At 39.7% G+C, this 21,738-nt stretch overlaps 1 protein-coding gene across 2 annotated transcripts in view; it reads right to left on the bottom strand.

The window, feature by feature from the left end:
• The window catches only part of LOC105831992, a 61,654-nt gene extending 41,937 nt beyond the window's left edge, over positions 1-19,717 (bottom strand). The window contains exons 1-3 of one of the 2 annotated variants that reach the window (XM_036291786.1): positions 19,195-19,717; positions 18,752-18,894; positions 18,533-18,674 (exon numbers count right to left, since the gene is read on the bottom strand). In XM_036291786.1, the coding sequence (XP_036147679.1) occupies positions 18,533-18,674; positions 18,752-18,894; positions 19,195-19,345 (436 nt within the window). In that variant the 5' untranslated portion in view covers positions 19,346-19,717. The remainder of the gene's footprint in view (positions 1-18,532; positions 18,675-18,751; positions 18,895-19,194) is intronic. The other variant, XM_036291787.1, reaches the window with a different exon arrangement.
• Positions 19,718-21,738: the final 2,021 nt, after the last annotated feature.

Below are 21,738 nucleotides of genomic sequence, written 5' to 3'. Positions count from 1 at the left end.
ACAGCCCGCGGCATATTTATGGGGGGGGGGGGAAGCTCCGCGCCCAGTAATCGGGCCGGGCCCTCCCAGCAGGCGGGTGTTGTTTTTATGGTCCAGGGGGGGGAGGGGCTTTGTCGAACGGCCCGCCTTCCCGGTGCCCTCTCCCTGGACCATTCTCCCCGTTCGTTCGCGCCAACCTCGCATTCAACTCAAGGCCGGCGCGCCCATTGCTCCTCCTCCCCCGTCGTCCGGGGGGCGTCCTCTGTTACTTCCCGTGGTCCGCCGGAGGCCCGAGCGGGGCCGTCGTGGCGGCGGCCGGGGGCATCAATGCCCGATCGCGGTCCCCGCCCACCGAGTCTGGCGGGCGACCGCGACGCCGGCGAGGGGGAGATGCACTCCTCACTCCTGCGTCTCATATGTCTGGAGGGGGGATTCGCGAGAATTGCCTGCCGCGGAGATAGTCCGCTACGACCCGTCGCAGATACGCGGGCACTTTGTGACTTATCAGCGCCCCGCGTATCCGATCGTAGGGCAGGGTGTTGAACGCGTTACTTATGTCTAACGCGACACCCATCGCCACCCCGCCCCGCTCTACCGTCTCTCCCGCGAGGACCTGGACGCGCAAGATCGCATCAATCGTCGATCTGCTCTCGAGGAAGCCGAACTGTTCCCGGTGGAGCTGCGGACCATCCCTATTAAGATGTCGGTTGACTCGGCCGGCAACTACTCGCTCGAACAACTTGTCGACCTCGTCGAGCAGGCAAATTGGCCTATACGCGAAGGGCGTCCCGCCCTCCTTGCCCTCTTTGGAAAGGAGCACCAGTTTGGCCTTCTTCTAGACTGGGGGAAAGCGGTCGATCCGCAGACAGGCGGAATACAGCCGCGCCGGATCGGACTGTCCCACATTAGGAATGGGAATATCCAGGGGGACCGACCCAATAGAGTGGGATCCTCCTCCTGGAGTTAGGAAAGAGGACCGCTGCGTCGGGACCGACCCGGTGTAGAGGCTGGACCACGGGGTTGGCCCCGACGGGTGGCACTCACTTGGACACGGTTCAAATGGACACGGTGCATTTGGACACGGTGCTTTTGGACACGATATCTTGCGCACTTGGACACGGTGCATTTGAACACAAAAGAAATTTTATTAAAAATGTACACCAGCTATATGCACATGTAAAATTTGACCACCGGATATTTGCACACGAAAAAATGCTCACCGTTCACTTGAACACGTAGAAGTTGCACACTATTCATTTGCACACCATTCACTTGCACACCGTTTACTTGCCCATCACTCATTTGCACACCAAGAAATTAGTGTGCAAATAAACGGTGTGTAACCTTCCGTGTGCATATGATCAGTGCGCATTTTTTCGTGTGCAAATGATCAGTGCGCATCTTTCCGTGTGCAAATGATCGGTGCGCATTTCTTGGTGTGCAAATGAGTGGTGGGCAAGTGAGCGGTGTGCAAATAAATGGTGTGCAACTTTTACGTGTCCAAGTAAACGGTGGGCATTTTTTCGTGTGAAAATATGGGTGGTCAAATTTTACGTGTGCATATATAACTGGTGTACATTTTTAATAAAATTTATTTTGTGTCCAAATGCACAGTGTGTAAATGCACCGTGTGCAAATGCACCGTGTCCATTTGAACCGTGTGCAAATGCACCGCTCCCGGCCCCGGCTCCCCGAAAGGAGAGCACGCGGCGAAAAGAGACCAGCCTTAACTGGTTGGCGATGGTATGGAGGGACATAAGTTAGAGGGAGCGGCCGTGTTCCCCCCAACCGAAGGAAAGGTGTGGGCCCGGGCCGGGCACCGGTCGAGTGCTACCGGTCTGGGGCCATGTAGGGAAACGCTGCCGGGGTCCGGACCGAAGCAAATTGTGCTATAGGTGCGGAGCCCCAAGGCAAAGGCGGCGGTATGCAGGGGAGCGCCTAGGTGCCCCGTCTGTGTGGGGGAGAAGCGGGAAGCGCGGCACTGGCTTGGGTCGACGGGATGCTGGGCCCGCGACCCCGCAATGAGGACGGCTGACGCCGATGATGGGCAGAAGAAGGTTTGCGGGGGGAATGACAAGACGTCGCCCCCCCCCCGCAGCCGGATACAAGAAGACACAACCGTGGGAGGGAGGATGGGGCTTGGCTCCTCCTTCCGCGGCCGAAGGCGGACGGGGAGGGATAGGGACCGCGGAAGACATAATGGGGCTTTGCCCCCCCCCCCTTCCGGCGGTGGAATTCCCCTTTGTGCGAGAGGTGGGTGCTCGCTGCGGCCACCCATTCGCGAAAAATGAAGGGCGGGGAGGTATGGTGGGGTGGGACCCCCCCTCCCTGCGCCTAGAAGACGGGCGGGGACTGCGAACGCGGAGTGCGACGCGGAGTGCGACGCAGAGCCCACGCGAAGGATAAGAGGAGAACGGCGGAGGAGGGGGATGCTGAAAGCCTCTACCTTCCGTGACTCAAAGAGGAGGCAGGAGGTCCTGGATGAGACGACTAGAGGCGGAGATGGTGCGGATGTTCGTGGGTGGCTGGGGGCCCTCATGGGTCCCGACTTGCTCGTTGCTGTCGCCGGAGTCATGAAGAGTGTCGTGGCTCTGGCGACACTTGTTGGGGGGCGGGATAGAGCGGAGGTACCCGGCAGGCCTTACCCCAACGCCCTTTCGAGAAGAATTCGCGGAAGCGGTGTTAAATGGCCCCCCTTTTGCGAAGAAGTAAGGAAGGATTGGTCCTTTTGGGACGGGCGAGGCTGCGCCCGGGAGGGGAGGGGGCGCAAGGGCAATTAATTAGCCCGTGAAGAGACAAGAAGAAGGAGAGGGGCTCCATTAAGCCATGCCCTGGGGCCCGGGTTGAAGCATGTCTAGCCGACGATACCGACCCGGGCCTCAATTGTGGTTGAGGTGGGCAGGGAAGTAGGTAGTCCGGCGACATCTGTCCCTTGATTGAGTCCACCTCTCCCATCACTCGGTGGGGGATTTGGTTCCGACCTCGGGGCGATGTGCCGCTGGGAGTTCCACACTGTCGATTTGGACGGATTCCAAATGGGCGTGCGTAAATGCACTTCCCCCCACGCAAAAAAAAGGTATCGTCGTTGGACCAAATTGCTACAATTATTGTGTAGAAGTTAATGAAATGCGCGTACAGCAGGTCGAACGCTCGCTCATAGACGTTGCAATTTTTTGTTACGTATTTTTTGTCACGTACAGATTTTTTGATTAGTTGAAAACTTTTCATGTTATAAACCGTTTTTTACGTCAATTTTTACCTAAAAACACTATTTTGACTTTAAATGTTTGCCATTTTTTTAAAAAACTATTTTTTAATTCCCTAGGTGGTGCATTAGGTATTTAATGTAGATTAAAAAAAATTTTTTTTGTTTATAAGTCAACAATTAAAGTTGCTGGCCTGCGAGCTCTGAAGCCCCTTAAAAAAAATGTTTTCTTATGATAATTCCTGCGCCGCCATTTTTTAATAAAATATTATAAAATTTTTTTTTAAGTATAATATGCATATTAAAAAGTACATGCACTTGTTTTAAGATAAAAAAATTTTTTTTACATGAAAAAAAATTAAATATGTATCTCATTTTCGTGTCGCTACAGTGATATAACCCCTTAAGTCCAAAATAAAGGAGCAGAGAATGTGGATCGAACGCATTGCACTATAAAAATTTGCACTCAGTGTACACTAGTGCAAGCGACCGAACTCGCTATAAGTAAGAGAAAGTCAAAACAAAAAGATACAAAAAAACTTCAAATATCAAAGGAATAACGGCAATGAGAGTACAACGCAGTTGTCGGTGCGCGATATCAAATAATTTATTCTTAATCAGTTAATAATATTGAACGTTTCGGCCCCAATTTGAGCTATTTTCAGCAAGATAATAATAGATATTCACATTTAGCGCAATTTGGTGTTAAACCATGACTAAAAGATTCCAAGTTGTAAATTTTAGTAGTAAAAATAAGAAAGATTAGAATTTAATAATTGTACCTTTTTTAGAAACATTTATTAATTAGACAAGGAAAGAAGCCTTAACAAAGTGAGAGTTGACAGACGGTCCGTTTTTTATCAGTAATAATTCGCATGGTAACAAGAATTTGGATTGACAAATTCACAAACTTAATGTTATCATAACGCGCGACAAACGGTGACTAACAAAGGGTCAACAAAGTAATAACAAAACCATGATAGATTCGGTCGAATACAGTCAGAGAATAGTAGTGGTGTTACAAATTTAGAAGTAAAAAAAATTGTTTAAACGAAACGGTTCAAATTAAACGCGTATAAAACTAATATAAAAATAAATCAATATAAATATAAAAATAAAGCAATATGAATAAATTAAAGTAAAAAATAGGTTAATTTTTTTTAAGGAAATTATAATAAACCGGGTGAGAAAAAGTGATAATGAGGATGGTTTACAACTTATTTGGAATATTCACATAACCGTGATGTAAAAATTCAGTGTCTGTTTGTAGATTTAAGCTGTTCTTTTTTAACTTGATGCGAATCATCTCAGAAACTAACCGTTTAGACAAATATTCCTCTCTGTCTAAAATCTGAACATTCCAGTCAAATTCATGATCGAAATTTATGCGGTGTTCCGCGATAACTGAATGGGTGTCGTTTTGTCTGACATGGTTCCAATGCTTAGAAATTTTAATTTTAAGTTGTTTGTCCCACATAACTAGCTTAGTTTGTCCCACATAACTAGCTTAGTTTGTCCCACATAACTAGCGTCGCAATCCCCACAAGAAATTTTGTAAACTACATTTTTTAGGCTTTTACCGGGAGAGTGTTCTTATGAGCTTTAATAACATTACTTAATTTGTTCAAATTGGAGAAAGAGAGCCCAATCTTCATTAAGATCTTTTATAATATTTTTGAATTTTTCGGAAACCCCCGATACATATGGAATAGTAAACCACGGTGGTTTTAAAATATTTTCCTGTTTACTTATAGAGCAATTTTGCTTGAGAATGTGTTCACTTAGAAGAGAATTAAGCTTACGGTTGACTATGTTAAAAATAAATTGCAAAGGGTAATTATTCAGTAAAGTATTAATTACGAAGATAATATTTTTGGTATGGAATTTAGGGTGTGATAAAAAAAATGTCCTATCTATCATGCCCATGATCACATCTATTTTTTGAGAGCGAGGATGCTGAGACACAAAGTTTAAATAGCATCCCAAAAATGTGGATTTGTGGAACCAATAAAATTCCAGTTTATCGTTACACTTTTTGATTGTCAGATCTAAGAAATTTATTTTTTCATCCTCAATCTCAATCGTAAATTGTAGCCTCGGGTGAAAGGAATTAAAAATGTTCAAAATGTTATTAGTAGAATCAAGAGGTGCTGCCATCACTACATCGTCCACATATCTAAAATAAAATACTAACGGTAATCTCTAGGTCTTGTAACATCATGTCCGCAATTATGGGGGACAGAAGAGAGCCCATGGAAGTGTCCATGGGAATGCAAAATTCGGTTTGTATATTGTGTTATTGAATATAAAATAAGTCGAATTTAAGACAAGTCTGAGTGCATTAAAAAATTCGTTTTTTGAAATCAATTTGCAGAGATAAATGTCCATCTTCTTGAGACGCTTTCAACCGCTAAATCCAAAGGAATGTTAGTGAAAAGAGAAATAACATCTAAAAATTAGAGAATGATTATGATTAATTGTTTGGTCTTTTAATTTCTCAATTAATTGAAAGCTGTTTTCAATGTGAGTAAGAGGTTGTTACGGAGTTACAATCATGAATGGCGACCTGCCTCCTCGCCGCGCCGACGAAGGGCAGCAGTGCGTGGCCTCCATCTTATGCTAGGACGAGAGCGGGTGTGTTGATCGAGGGCTTGAGCGCAGTTTTTAAGTAGCGTACCGTAAAAAGGCGTACGAAACTGGTTCGTTGTGTCGTCAGTGCAAGGGAGAGAGAGAAGGAAGACCCCCCTCCTAGGATAGGCCTCGTGAGCAGACCGTGGAATCAGCCATCTAACCACAACCATCCCTGGGACCTACATCTCTATAATCGGCGCGACCGAGCTCGTGAGCTAGCGGGCGAAGCACGTGGGGGGCCGCCCTCCCTCCAACACGTGGAAGCTGCACCGTTCTACCCCCCTGACGGAAGCGCTCGGACAGAGTCGACCATCCTAATCTGAGCCGGGCTCGCAACCGAGCGTGTCGAATTAGAGGTACGTGTCCTCGGGTCGTCTAAGTTGACACCCTCGAGATTACGGCGTACGCCTACGGGTCGAACATCGAGGCACCCTCGAGCAGTCGGTGCACGTCCTCGGATCGTTGGCACCCTCGTGGCAGTGGGGTCCGTCCGTGAGTCGGGAAACCTCCCCTCTCTCCCCACCGTCGCTTCTCGGGTCGTCCTTGCCGACACCCTCGAGTCAACGGTCTCGGGTGGACTACCGGGTCACCCTCGAGTTAGCGAGAATATTTCAGGAAGAAAAACGAACCACATAAACCGGTTCTCCAAAGAAGGATCACGCCATTGAAGAAGGAAGTGAGGTCCGATCGCTGTCCTGCGAGCAGAAGGGCACCTAGCCGCCTCTTTCTCCGTTATTCCTCCTGTCCATTGAGGATTGCTTGATCAACGATCTACTCGCTCCGCGGAACCCCCAAGACCAACCGCACGAGAGGTTGCCCTCCCTGCGCATAGCGCAAGCACACCAGATGTTTATGATAATTAATTTGAGTTTTTCTTATGTCTTATATCTTTTTGGCTCAACAATAAAGAAATGTTTTTTAACTCTTACTTTCTCGTAGGTTACATGCGAGTGTTAAGTTCTCCCCCCCCCGTTGATAACTGAATCATCACTTTGCATACTAATGTTAGATTGGTCCTTCAAGCCGGATCTGCTTGCGCTTGACCGATCGAGCATGGAGGCAAGAATTAGACTACAGCAAACAAGATTTCGTCTTATACAGGATGCAACAGATTGCAGATCAGGAGAGGATGCATCTCCAGAAGAGCGAGAGGTCCTCAGCACCCGCCTCGATTGGTTTGAAAGCCATTGGCGGCGTTTCCAGAAAAACCACGAAGACTTATGTCAAGCCGGCATGGACAAATTCTACGAGTCCGACTACGTAAAAACTCGTACCTTCGAACGCTGCCAAGAATTTTACATTCAGGGTCGAGCCAGAATCGTGACCCGACTTTAGAGAACGCTCTCAATTCACCAACCTTCATCTATTAGCGGAAACTCGACGGACCCAGTGTCACGCCAGCTCGCTGCGTTGCCCAAAATAACCTTACTAAAATTCTCTGGGGACCTGCAGGAATGAAAATCGTACAACGACCTATTCTCGTCGCTTATCCGAAATAATGACGACTTGACGGGGGCCGAGAAGATGCACTACTTAAAGACATCCCTGACCGGCGAGGCCCTCCAATTTGTCACCCACCTGCCCGCATCAGAAGAGATTTTTCCTATTGCGTGGGAATCCTTGACGGCCCGCTACGAAAATAAGCGTTTATTAATCTCCGCTCATCTAGACCGCCTGACCGGCCTCAAAGCATTAAAGACAAGGTCAGCGAAGGACCTGAACACCTTCTTGGTCACCGTAACGGAGGCGATCGGAGCATTGCGGTCGTTAGGAAGTCCAGTGGATGCCTCGGACTCCTTCCTCCTACATTGGTTAGTAGGGTTATTGGATGCTAACACTAAAGAAGCTTGGGAGTTGAAGATCGGAACTGCTACTTCGTATTCTACGTTCGCCCAATTCGAGAAATTTCTCGTCGGGCGCTCACGAGCGCTGCTCAGACTGTCGACCCACCCCCCAAGCTCAGGCAACAACAAGGAACAGGGTAAGGGTGGTCGTGAAGCGCCACGCGTCCGGGCCGCTGCACACGTGGCCTCCTCCCATACAAGTCTGGAGTGCCCCCTCTGCGCTTCCCCACACTATCTATTTCGATGCCCCACCTACCAATCAAAAAATGTCGGTCAGCGGAGGGACGTCGTAGATCAACATGCACGCTGTCTTAATTGCCTCGGCTCCCACATAGCGCGACAGTGTCTGCATGGCTCTCGGGGCCTTCGGACTCGTGGCCTGTTCGCGCGCCGCCTGTCATCTCTGGAATTGACTTGGAAGAACGTCCGGGTCACGTCGTGACCGTCATAACACCTCCTTCGTACTGAGAGTTACTCGACAGATATTCCTCCTTGACAAGACTTTTACGACTTTTACCGCTCAGAGATTCATGCGCCTGAAAGGAGCACTGGATCGCTCATCTATCAAACCCCTTACGCCGGATGATCTTCAGTCAAGCTTGCTGTTCTGGTGCAAGCTAGTACAACGCTCGTGGTTCAACAATGAGATCCGCCTGCTATCCCAGAGAAGCTTATTACCACGATCGAACCCGCTCAGCAGATTCACAGACCGGGACGGAATATTAAGAGTGGGCGGGCGTCTGCATTACACTAAGATCGACGTGGAAGCGAAACACCCCATAGTGCTACCCTGCAAGTCACTCCTTACTACACTCCTCATTGACGATCGCAGAACGCTACACGGGGGCACTCAACTTACCTTGGCCTTCTTAAGACGTACTTACTGGATATTAGGCGGCAGGATTCCCGTGCGTTCCTTCATCCTAAGGTGCGTCCGTTGTGCGCAACATCGTGCTCGACAGCGAGCGCAGCAACTGATGGGACAGCTTCCCACACCTCGAGTGATTCCGGCCAGACCTTTCCTTCATTCCGGGTTAGACTATGCCGGTCCCGTAATGATCAAAACGTGGAAGGGACGAACGTCGCGCTCCTATAAAGGGTACCTAGCAATTTTCATCTGCCCGGTCACATCGGCGATTTACATTGAAATCGTAACCGACTACTTCACGGAGACCTTCCTCGCCGCGTACAAGCGTTTCACCGGGCGTCGAGGCGTCTGCGCCACCCTTCGCAGCGACTGTGGGACCAATTTCGTGGGAGCCGACGCAGCACTGCGCCAACGTTTTGCCTCTACGTCCAAGGAGTTACGGGACGTAGCGTGTCTTATCGCGAACGATGGAACGAAATGGATATTTAATCTCCCCTCCGCGCCCTATTTTGGGGGAAAGTGGAAAGCTACCGTAAAATCCACAAAGTTTCATCTTGCTAGAGTCATAGGAAACACTACACTCACGTACGAGGAGCTATCTACAGTAGTGATCCAAATAGAAGCCGTCCTTAACTTCCGGCCCCTCTGCCCATTGTCGGAAGATTCGAGCGACCCTTCCGCCTTAACACCGGGCCACTTCCTCATCGGCGAGGCTCCCATCACGCTACCTGAAACGGACTTGTCGGAAGTGCCAGTTTCACGTCTCTCCAGGTGGCAACTGGACAGAAGGTGGACCACTTTTGGAGAAGGTGGTCCTCGGAATGTCTCCAAAAACATCAAGCAATATCTAAGTGGCATCATCCATCCAACAGCATCAAGAAGGGCTCTTTAGTCCTCGTGACGGACAAACGCTACCCTCCTGCCAAGTGGCCGTTGGGAAGAGTGACCGAATTGCACCAGGAACCCGACGGACTGACCAGAGTGGTAACACTGCGCACCGCCAGTGCCACGTACAAAAGGCCTGTTGCGAAACTCTGTGTCTTACCCATCAATTCCGAAGCTCATTATTTAACGACATAGTCGCCGAATTCCGGGGGGGATGTTACGAAGTTACAATCATGAATGGCGACCTGCCTTCTCGCCGCGCCGACGGAGGGCAGCAGAAGCGGAGGAGCGGGGTCGCGCGCGTTTGAGGCGGGTGCGTGGCCTCCATCTTGTGCTAGGACAAGAGCGGGTGTGTTGATCGAGGGCTTGAGCGTAGTTTTTAAGTAGCGTACCGTAAAAAGGCGTACGATTCGTACCAGTTGTGTCGTCAGTGCAAGGGAGAGAAAGAAAGAAGACTCCCCCCTCCTAGAATAGGCTTCGTGAGCAGACCGTGGAATCAGCCACCTAACCACAACCATCCCTGGGACCTACATCTCTATAATCGGCGCGGCCGAGTTCGTGAGCCAGCGGGCGAAGCACATGGAATATTTTTTAAAGGGCCTAGCGGAATAAACATGTAAAATGTGCCCCCACAGATTCAAATTTATGTCATAAGTTTGCATCAATATGATAGAAGGAAAATGTTAAAAATGATCCGATTTTTGTCCCCGAAGGTGTAAGTAAAGGGAATCATGTTTTTTATAGATTTTGACCTCCTAAATACGAAAAAATATTGAGAAGTTTATGGGCGTTGGGAAACACCGTAGAAATTGAACACGAATATGGTAAATTGTAGAAATTTGAATGATGTATTGAGTCATTACAAAACCCATCCATATAAGTTTTTTTTGGGGGGGAGTAAAAGGAAAAAAAGGTAAAAGAAGGTATGTTTTGTGTGCATTTGTAAGGGAAAATGTAAGCAATTAAGTGTGGGGACGCAGGTACTTCCAAAAATCTGCAAATAACTTGAAGAATAAGAACTTTTGATTGTACATATGTGTTATTTCTTTTTAATTTTTAAAATTTTCTTTTATTTTCTACTTAATTAAAATGTAAAAAAAGGTGAAGATTAAAATATACAAAAAGAAAATAAAAACATATAAAAATAAAAATACAACACATTAAAAAACAAAAAAAATGAAACCAATATCTTGTCGCATTTTCGTTGCGGTTCTAGGTGCGACAAAGAACAAGCTTAAAAAAAGCGAAAGATACAAAAAGATAGTTTTGGGAAGATAAAGTGGACAAAGTATACTTACATACAGTTTACAAAATCATAGTAAGTTTACAAGATGACATACGTTGTATTAAATAAATCAAAAAACCTTTTTACACTTATATACACAATTAGAAGTTCAATTGCTTACATTTTTACTTACAAAACATACCTTTTTACCTTTCTTCCCTTCAACCTTCAAAAAAACTTATATGGGTTTGTAATGGCTCAATACATCATCCTTTCTACAATTTACATTTTTCTTCTTATTCAATTTTCGCGATGTTCCTCAATGCCCACAAACTTCTCAATATTTTTTCGTATTTAGAAAGTCAAAATTTATAAAAAATACTATTTCTTTTACTTACACCTTCGGAGGCAAAAATCGGCCCATTTTTAACATCCTTCTTTCTTTAAACAATAACTTGATATCTCTATTGTTTTAGGAGATATAGAGAAAAAAAAAAATAAAAAAGCCGATTTTCTCAAAAACGTTTCGACTAATTTTGATAAAAAAAGATACATGTTATAAATATTAATAAGATAATTTTCCAAAAAAAATTTTGACAAAAAATAGAAATCCCACCAAAAAACCTTAAAAAGGTAAAAAAGATACGCCAAGTACATAAAAGCGTGCTTTCCAAAATAAATTTAAATTCAATCCAGTTAGCCAAGTATATTTTAAAAAAGACTTAAAGAAATTTATTAAACATCTATTTAAAAATTGCTTAAACGGGCTTGATGATTAAATAATTAAAATCAACCAACGGGATTATAGTGAAGCAAAAACTTGGTTCATATTTTTTCTGAATTTCCAAGGCTCTGTGTTATTGATATTGATATTGATAAATGTATATACAAGAATGCAATTAATGTGACTCGGGTGTTGTTTTACTATCTGTTATCATTGATATTCCCATTTTTTCAATTAATTTTTGAATAGAACCATTTTTGAATGCGTCTATATACTTAACATATCTTTTTTAACTTTGTAAAATTTTTGATAGGTTATTATTTTTTTATTATTCTATTCGTACAAATAATTTTCATATTGTATAATATTGATGGATCATTGCGTTCTAACGAGCCGGGCACGCCAAGTTTTTGCTTCACTATAATCCCGTTGGTCGATTTTAATCATTTAATCATCAAGCCCGTTTAAGCAATTTTTAAATAGATGTTTAATAAATTTCTTTAAGTCTTTTTTACAATATACTTGGCTAACTGCATTGATTTCAAATTTATTTTGGAAAACACGCTTTTATGTACTTGGCGTATCTTTTTTACCTTTTTAAGGTTTTTTGATGGAATTTCACTTCTTTTTATAAATAAGCTTGTAATTTTATTAATTTTTTATCAATATTTTTGACATTTATTAAATATATATCATGTATATTATTTGTTTATGTTATTATTATTTATTTGTTTTATTTTTATTACTTTTATTAATTTTTTCGCGTACCAATATTTATTACTTACATTACGTACATATATATATATATATATATATATATATATATATTTATATTTATTTATGTATCTTATTTATATATGTATTATTTTAGTTGAATTTGATGAAAAGTATTATCTTGGATTTATTTGATACGTAAATAAATGTAATATTTTCCAACCACAAAGGTATATATCACTTAGATTGAATTTGATCAAAAATACTATCTAGGATTTGTGATTTTTTTCCTTAAAGAAAAACCATATACTCGGCGCTTTTTTTTACATTTCTAAAAAGATAATTTTGTTTGGATAATGTATATACAGAGTGATTGAGGCCCACGATACCGTTCACTGCGCGTTTATTCGCACATCTTAGCAATTTTTCTCGTAACTTTATGTAATCGATTCTAATTGTTTCCTGTTCGTTGTACTTATCTCCATGCTTCTCGTTTTTTAAGATTTGTACGTTTATAGCCACTCTGTATATATATTTAATAATTTATACGTATACATTATGTGTATATGTATATAAATGATAAAAAATATATATATTGTTACGATCGCGCTGAACGCTCGGTGAATTTCAACTCTCAGCTGCGCGGCGACCTTCTTAGCAACCGTATTGTTTACGCGGGCTTGTCAGATTTGATCCGGAGCTGTCAATCCGAACGGACGTGCTGTTTCTCTGTTCGTGAACGTTCTCTGTATTTTCAAGTCACAATAAAGAGTTTAATCAGAAAGAGAGTGTCTTTCTTATTTCGTGCGGGAGTGCGTGAGTGAGAGTGCGAGGCAGTCTTGCCGGGCGAACGCAACAATACATATATTTAAGTTTATGTATGCAGTATTCTTCCAATCATTTAAAACTTAAATATGTTATACTAAAAAGTTCATAGATTTTTTTCTACAAAAAAATGGTAATAGTATCCCATCTGGATTCCATCGAAAAAAATTCAAAAAAATTGACAATTTTTTTACCCGTATTTTTTGAAAAAAATTTCTGTAATTTCTTAATGACATTGTAGGATTAAAACCCATAACATATTTTTTAATGAAAATCGGTTCAGTCGTTTAAAAAAAAAAATTTTTTTTGCGATTTTTCTTCTTTTTCCCATAACTCCCATAAAAATTATTTTTCAGATATAATATAACTTGAGAAAATTTAATCTCACATCAAAGCCATTTTGTACAAATTTCAATCAAATCCATGCAAGGGCAGCACACACATGTTTATTCTGCTTATGCCCTTTTACATAAGAAATGATACATTTCAAAATTTTTATAGACTTTTAACATTGCGAATAAAGTCGGTGAAAATTATGTTAAAAATGCATCCGTTTAGATGTTAATCGGTTAACATATCAATAAAGTTGAAAAGACCTGAACAATCGCCGCTAGATCTTAATGCTAATTATAATTTTTGGGTAATTATTTAATTTAAGGGACACCGTACCGATGACCTTGATCTTGACATATGTTGTCAAGGACATGATCCTGAGTAACTTTTCCTTACAACTTAATCGACGGTCATTGTTTGTTAAAAAGTTATTAACAAAAAAGTTTTATAAATACATAATATCTCTGCTTTACTTAAAGTTGCAAATCCATGTGGTACACGCGTTTATTAATATAACGATACAAGCGTTTATTAATATGACAGTAAAAGTGCCGAATGGGTTTACGACTTTCCACGCCAAACAAGATTCACGCTGTTTGTTTCCAATGTTTCGCATTATCCAAATAGCGACATAAAGTTTGTTTAGGTTAGAGTTGAGAAAAATTACGGAAAGGGGGTGCAGAGGAAGCCCCTCTCCGCCCACACATTTTCTTCCTCTCTGTGAGTGTGTGTTGTTCTATTCTACATAAATATTTTTCGAACTTCTTTTGTTAATAACTTTTTAACAAACAATGACCGCCGATTAAGTTATAAGGAAAAGTTATTCGGGATCATGTTCTTGATAACATATGTCAAGGTCAAAGTCATCGACGCGGTGTCCCCTAAACTAAATAATTACTTTTTTTTAAATATATTAATTTAATCTCAGCTCATATAACTGCGCGCCGACAAATCGTCAGACTTAAACCACAGTTATAAGCTAAATGTTGATGATTACTGGCATATTAGAATCCCCCCTTTATCCGAAAAATCGGACAATAATTTATTGCAAAAATATGAAAAATAATGCGATCGTTTAGGCCTTCTCAACTTTATCAATATGTTTAAACATTGATACGGTTAAACAATTTATTTGTTATACACGTCGCCGGTAAAAGAACGTTCTTTAACTGGTTATTGCGAAGAGTAATACCATATGTCTTGGTGGTTGAATTGACTTGGACGCCATTTTTTCGATTAGCACTTTTTTATTTTAGCAAAAATATACTTTGCTGATTAAAAGAAAGTGCTAATCGAAAAAAAATGTCAACCCAAAATCGGCCACTAGAATACAGCAACATTATATTGGAACGGCCATTTTGAATAATTGGCCCATTTTGAGTTAAAATTTTTTCGATTAGCACTTTCTTTTAATCAGCAAAGTTTACTTGTTTGCTAATTTTAAAAAAGTACTAATCGAAAAAATGCCAACCCAAAATCAATTATTAGAGCGCATCAACATTATATTGAAACGGCTATTCTTAATGATAATACTCACTTCTAAATCATTATTAACAATAAAAATCCTAGATACAATATTTTAAGGTCAATTCGATCATAGACCTAGAAAGTTAATTATGAGGGATCATAGAGGAATTCATGCAATTTTTGACTACTTTAGATGCCATAAATCCACTATTGTTAATTTCAATAATCTAACTTCAGATCTAACTTGCATTAGCTCTTAACCAAAAGGCCTCAATGAGGTTAACTTTTAGCCTACATCTGGGGTACGACATACCCCAGCACATTTTTAAGCTCAATTTTAGATAGATAAATCGATGAAAACAGTACTTATGCCATTTGTTAATAATCAAGATGTGACTCTTTAAGTTGAAACGGTTGCTATTATCAGCGTGGTGTCAGTCTGCTTCTGGCAATCAATTGAAGTAGACGTTCCGAAAGTTGGGGTATAGCATACCCCCAGTGTAAGGTACGTAGTTTTCTCAATTTAATTTTTTAATACTTTTTTTGTAAATAGTGTAAGATTTTATTTAAAAAATGAAAAAAATTTTAATGTGCCCAGCTTGCCAGCGTCACACATGTGACAATCACCGCGCGGCCTTATGCATTCGTGCTTGCAAATTGAAAAAAAATGATTTAAACAATAAATTACGCTTTACTTGCTTATTTTTATACTTTTTGTTTCATAACTTAACATGTAAAATGGTTTGTAAGTAATATCTACTAAAATAAATGCAAATTTTTATTACATTTCATCATTTTTATTTGTCTATAAAATCTTCATTTTGATACCTTCAATTAAATATGGTTATTGCAACGTCCACTATAGCATTTATTTTTCATGTTTAGTGTTTCATCTCTAAAGAATAATCGCATAAGATTTTTTTTTTAATATTGAAAATTTAAAATTGTATAAATTTTTTAATAAAAAACATCAGTTTTTGTCTTAAAAATTTTTACTTTAAGAATTTTTTGTTGTATGTTAAAATTAAAAAAATTTTTATGAAACCTATCAAATACTGTTTTTAAAGCTTCAAAATTCATTTAAAATTTTTTCCAAGTTAAAACGATCTATTGGGCTTAGAGTAACAATTTAAAGTGGCTAGGGTATGACCCCCTGTGTAGGCTACGTAATTTTTTTGAAATGTGCAGGCTAAAGGTTAAGGTTGATTTTATTATGATAAAATTCATATAAAAGGATTGAAGAAATATTCGTTCGATTCTTGACAACTTTGGGCGCCATATCCCCGATAACCATTTCTGCTGTGACAAATGTTGGCAACAGATTCTGTTGCCAAAAAGGCAACAAAGAAAACATATTGCAAACACTGTTAGCAGATATTCAGCAAATATTTAACAACGTCTGTCATCAGAATACATGACAAAATAATAGTGCGAGCAGATTTATTGAAGTATTGATGACAGATTGACTACAAACACCAAAGTGCAAACAATATCAGCAAATTGCCTGTAGAAATGCAATAACATTTGTGCGTTAAAGTACGCGACAGATTGATATCAGAAACGCAGCAGTCTGTCCAAATGTCAAATTGGCAATAATAAGCGCGGCACCGTCGATAGGCGGCCTACTCTCTCGGAAGTAAAATGCAATCAACTCTCTACATAAAGACCACTCGCAGCGCGACTAAGGTAAGCAAAAATTACCTTCCTTCGCTGCGCCTGTGAAGGTGTCCAATGTGGTGGTGGACCACCACATTATACTTTTATGATACAGAACTGCTAGTTTTATTTTTTTAAAGTGACATTTAACTACAAGAAATTTAATGAAATTAATTGCATCTAGAATAGATGATATACCTGCGATATAAAGGAAGAAAATAGATAGGTCAATTGAGGCCCCCCTACAAAAAATATTAGATGTTAAGGAGAGTGTGGGGTAAATTATTCAATCTGTTCCTACCCCTGAATTAATAAATCTTCCCAGGAGATTGCTTACATCTATTCTTAAATAAAATTATAACTGTGAAAATGAAAAGATTGAACAAATGTCGCCAATCTGTGGTCATTTATGAATACAGATCTGCTGCATATTTGGCGTAAATCTGCTGTGAGTTTACGTTGCAATACCTGTTCTCAATTTGCTGTGTAAATTTGTCATTGTATTGCTAGTGACAGATCTGCTCTGGTGTTGCACCCAATTTGATATCAGGATTTGATAACAATTTTTGCTTGCAATTGGGGCGCACTCGAGGACACAGTAGGCCATGGTTTTGGCAGCCTGATTCCGCAAGAAATTTTTAGCAGTCTGCTGACAATTTGACAGCAAATGGTTAGCTAGGTATTAGACTCGCCATTTTGAATTTCGGTGATCTGATTTCAGATTCGTAATTAGCGACCTGGTTACTTCTAATAAAATCATTTTAGACTTGACTCGATCTCCCTCTTCAATAGCTACTAACAATTGATTTTCAGAAAATTCGTGCAATATTCGGCATCATTAAACACCATATTAGATCCATCATCTTGAATCAGTGATCTGATTTCAGATTCGTAATCAGCGATCTTGATTACTCCCAGTAAAATGATTTTACGCCTGACTTGATTTTCAAAAGATAACAAGAGATTTTCGAAAAATGTGAGATTTTCTGTAGATCAGAAGCCATATCAGAGTCGCTATCTTGTTTCTTTTAAAGTGCCAAATGGCTTTTAAAAGTATTTGAGAAGACATTTTTTTAGCCATTACACATCTCTGTATGTTAGTTACATCTTTGGCAGACAGGTATTCCAGTTGACATGGAACGTCTCATAAATGATGTTCCAGATCAACCACAGGATCCGGCATGTACATATTCCTCATGAAAAACTGAGTCGAAAATGTCAATAGCAAAATGTTGAGGAGTCAATAGTTTTTAAATGGTAACTCTTTAAAACTTTCCAACCACAGATCGTATAGCTCGCGTCGTTAGGCGCGGCATAACTAAGTGATCGGCCGGGGACGCTTTGATGAGTACCACTAAAGGGCACGGTGCCAAATAAATATTACATCATACAAATCTGTGAAATCTCTATTAACATCTATTGCTGTATTCTTAAATAGAGTTTAATTTAATTGACAAGAAGTAATATTAGTTGCAAATTTGATAAAATATCGTTTATATCAATAAAAAGTACGTGTTTCTGAAATACGTTTTACGTATAATAATAAATAAATAAAATCAATATTAATTAAATTATACAATTAATATTAAATAATATTAAACAAATAATATTAAACACATCAGTCAATAAACATTTCCAAAACTTCTTTTCAAAAAATTCTATCACAATAAAATAAACAAAATTCCAAGTTATGATGAGAAAAATTTGATTAGACGTGCTCAGCTTTGTATTGAAATGAGTGGTGGCCATTTCGAGCATTTACTCTAAAAGTTTTTGAAAATTATTTAAAATGTAATTTGTAGTAATAATGTGGCTTATTATTTATTTACTTTGATTCTTTCACTGTATTCCCTTTCCTCTCATATCATAATTCGGAATTTTGTTCATTTCATTTCCTAAATATGAAATATTCATTTACATCAAATGGAAATTTCAAATGTAAATGTTTTATAATATTGTTTGTGATAGAACTTTTTGAAAAGAAGTTTTGGAAATGTTTATCAACCAATGTTTTTAATATTATTTGATTAGATAATTAAATTATTATTGATTTTATTAATTTACTTATACATAAAATATATTTCAGAAACACATACTTTTTATTGATATAAATAATGATAAAATTAACAAACGGATATTATTCAATTCAGATTGACCTTATTGAAATCTTACTTACTCAATGGTTGTATATTTCTAGATTTACAATCAGTACAATAATATCTTTGCAATTGATTATTATCTACAAGCTTGTCGATATCCTCATCACTATAAAGGAACTCGTCTATATGTAATGTGATGCTGGGATCGCAATCTGAATTCTAAAAAGAGAAAGTTTGTTATATTTCAAAAAATTAAAGTGATTATATATTTATTTAAATGTATAATATGACATTACCTCTCCCATTGAAGGAGTTGTAAGATTTTCAGATGCCAAAATAGCATTAAATGGAATCTTCTGTTTAATTTCAGAAGCAATAGAATTTAAAATAAACGTTGATGCTTCCATCATTTTTTTGTTGTCACTGTTTGCATTGTCTCCTATTGATAATTGTTTGAATAAAAAAAATAATATTCTTATTTTGTGACAAATAATGTTAGAAATTGATGGTATAGAGAAAAATAATTTGTCTACCTTAATAAACATACTTTACAAAAAATGCAACAAATTTTCAAATATAACGAATAAAATAAGACATGAATTGGAAAGCATAAAATCCAAATGTCCAAAATTATTGAGTATTGAGATCTGCTTTGATAAAAAATGGTATTTTACGCTCAGGTTTGTCTATTTTTATCTGAGATTCTACTTATTATTATATTGTTTTAAATATTACAAACCTGTATCATTATAAGCTGTAAACGATTTGAGTTTCCATTCTTTCGTAATAAATGCCAAAAATTTTTGCTGATTGGTTTTATTTAGCGATCTCATCAGTTCAATAAAACTCTGTTTTGCTTCACTTAAAGCGATTGACAGTTCCCCTTCCATTCTTTTCGTTTCACGAAAAATCGTTTTAGGTATAAATTATTTAGTTTAGACCCATTACTTCAAATATGTAATTATGTTTATTTGATGCAGTTTTGCTTAAAACGAACGAATCTAATAAAAATAAGCGATAGACTCCTATTCAGGTTAGGATATCTGTCATACAATACCGCAGGCCTGCTCGGTTTAGGAGTGGGGGTATAGGCATACGTAGAAAAGGACAAACGTAGACGTTGAAAAGGGACGGACGATGTAACATGTATTTTCTTCTCTTTCACACGCAGGCGTGTGTAAGGGAGAAGGAAATACTTGTTATATCGTACGTAAGCCTTACCCCCACTTCTGAAATTTGGGACAATCCTCGGTCTAGATATATGTGGTTTGTTCGCGTCGCCATGCTCCGACATGCTCCTACTCACTCCAACGCATTCTAATAGGTTGGCGTCATCGGAATCAACGTATTGGAGTGCGTTGGGGTGAATAGGAGCATGTTGGGGCATGGCGACGCGAACAAACCACATATGTTTATGCAATGGGTGCTTTCCATTTAATGACACAAGTCGACACAAGTGTCGTTCTATCTTTGTTACTCATTGAACATAAAAAAAAGATAGAACGATGCTTGTATCGACTTGTGTTACTAAATGGAAAGCACCCAATACCGACAAGACCGTAGGTCTGTTCGCGTCACATGCCCCAACATGCTCCTATTCACCCCAACGCACTCCAATACGTTGATTCCGATGACGCCAACCTATTAGAATGCGTTGGAGTGAGTAGGAGCATGTCGGAGCATGGCGACGCGAACAAACCACGTGATACCAACTACCGACGAAAACTGCGTTCAAAACATATGGGGTCTGTTCGCGTCACATGCCCCAACATGCTCCTATTCACCCTAAGGGCCACCGCACAAACTCTTCCATAACGCGTTACGTTACGTTAAGTACTCCATACGAACCTAAGTTGTACTTAAAATTTAACTTAAATCAACGCACAAAGAAATCCTTAACGTAAGTTCTTAAGTTCTTACGTTAAGGATTTCTTTGTGCGTTGATTTAAGTTAAATTTTAAGTACAACTTAGGTTCGTATGGAGTACTTAACGTAACGTAACGCGTTATGAAAGAGTTTGTGCGGTGGCCCTTATGGAAGAGTTTGTGCGGTGGCCCTAAGGATTTCTTTGTGCGTCGATTTAAGTTAAATTTTAAGTACAACTTAGGTTCGTATGGAGTACTTAACGTAACGTAACGCGTTATGGAAGAGTTTGTGCGGTGGCCCTAAAGGCCCTCACACATGAATTGACATAACCGTAACAGTAAGGTTTCGACCAATCACGTACTTGAATTAGCCGGATACGGCAGGTTACGGTTATGGTCGCCCAATCCGACGCGTCAAAACCTTACGTTATGGTTATGTCAATTCATGTGTGAGTGCCTTAAGGGCCATCTACAATGGAGAGTCGTAGGCCGTAGCAGTAGTCGTAGAAAATGTCTCCACTTCGTATTGCTTTACTGTTTACAGCCTGCAACAGACATTAAGCCAATTCATTGCGTGCTTACGATGAGCGTTGGGGCATTCGGAATTAGTTTTTGGTCGCCTTTCTTTGATGGCCGGCTTGTATGTTATTGCTACGTCGTTTTTATTCTAGACAGCATTGCTGTAGTTTTAGTGCTGTTACGGCTAAAACACTCCATTGTAGATGGCCCTTTAAGGCCGGATCTACAATAGGTATAGTAAGCCTTAAGCCATAAGAAATTAACCAATTATATTCGATTATTCTTCTCATATTCGATTATAATTGGTTAATTCCTTATGGCATAAGGTTTACTACACTATTGTAGATCCGGGCTAAAGGCCCTTGCACATGAATTTCCGTAACCATAAGCATAAGACGTAAGAATTAGCCAATGGAATCAGAAGATAGAACAATTCAACCAATAGAACATCCATAAGATATTATCCGTAATAGTAAACATAAAATATAATTTGACCTATTATAAGTGACTTTTAGAAGATAAAAGAAATAGAAAAAGAAATATATAAATAGTTGTGAAATGTTTTATTTATATTTTACAAAATATTAAAAGATTATTAATATATAAAGATATACCTATATAAATATAGTTTATAAAAGAGAGTTTAGCCTTGAACCCTGGACGGGTCTAGGCGCGAAGAAAAGTTTTAGGTTTTAGGTTAGATTAGGTTAAGAAGAAAAAGAAGACATAGAAAGAATTAATGATGATTTATCGTATGGATGAGAATAACTTCGCACTAAATCGATTAATAAAGAGTCTCCTGGATTAAATATGATATTGATATCCTCGTTATTTTTATTTTGTAATGCAATGTTAACTTCATTATTTGAAAATGTTTTCGCATATTCATGTTCCACTTT

The sequence above is a fragment of the Monomorium pharaonis genome, chromosome 9 (genome assembly GCF_013373865.1).
Source record: "Monomorium pharaonis isolate MP-MQ-018 chromosome 9, ASM1337386v2, whole genome shotgun sequence".
NCBI classification, from domain to species: domain Eukaryota; kingdom Metazoa; phylum Arthropoda; class Insecta; order Hymenoptera; family Formicidae; genus Monomorium; species Monomorium pharaonis.
This window is presented reverse-complemented; position numbering and strand designations above follow the sequence as displayed.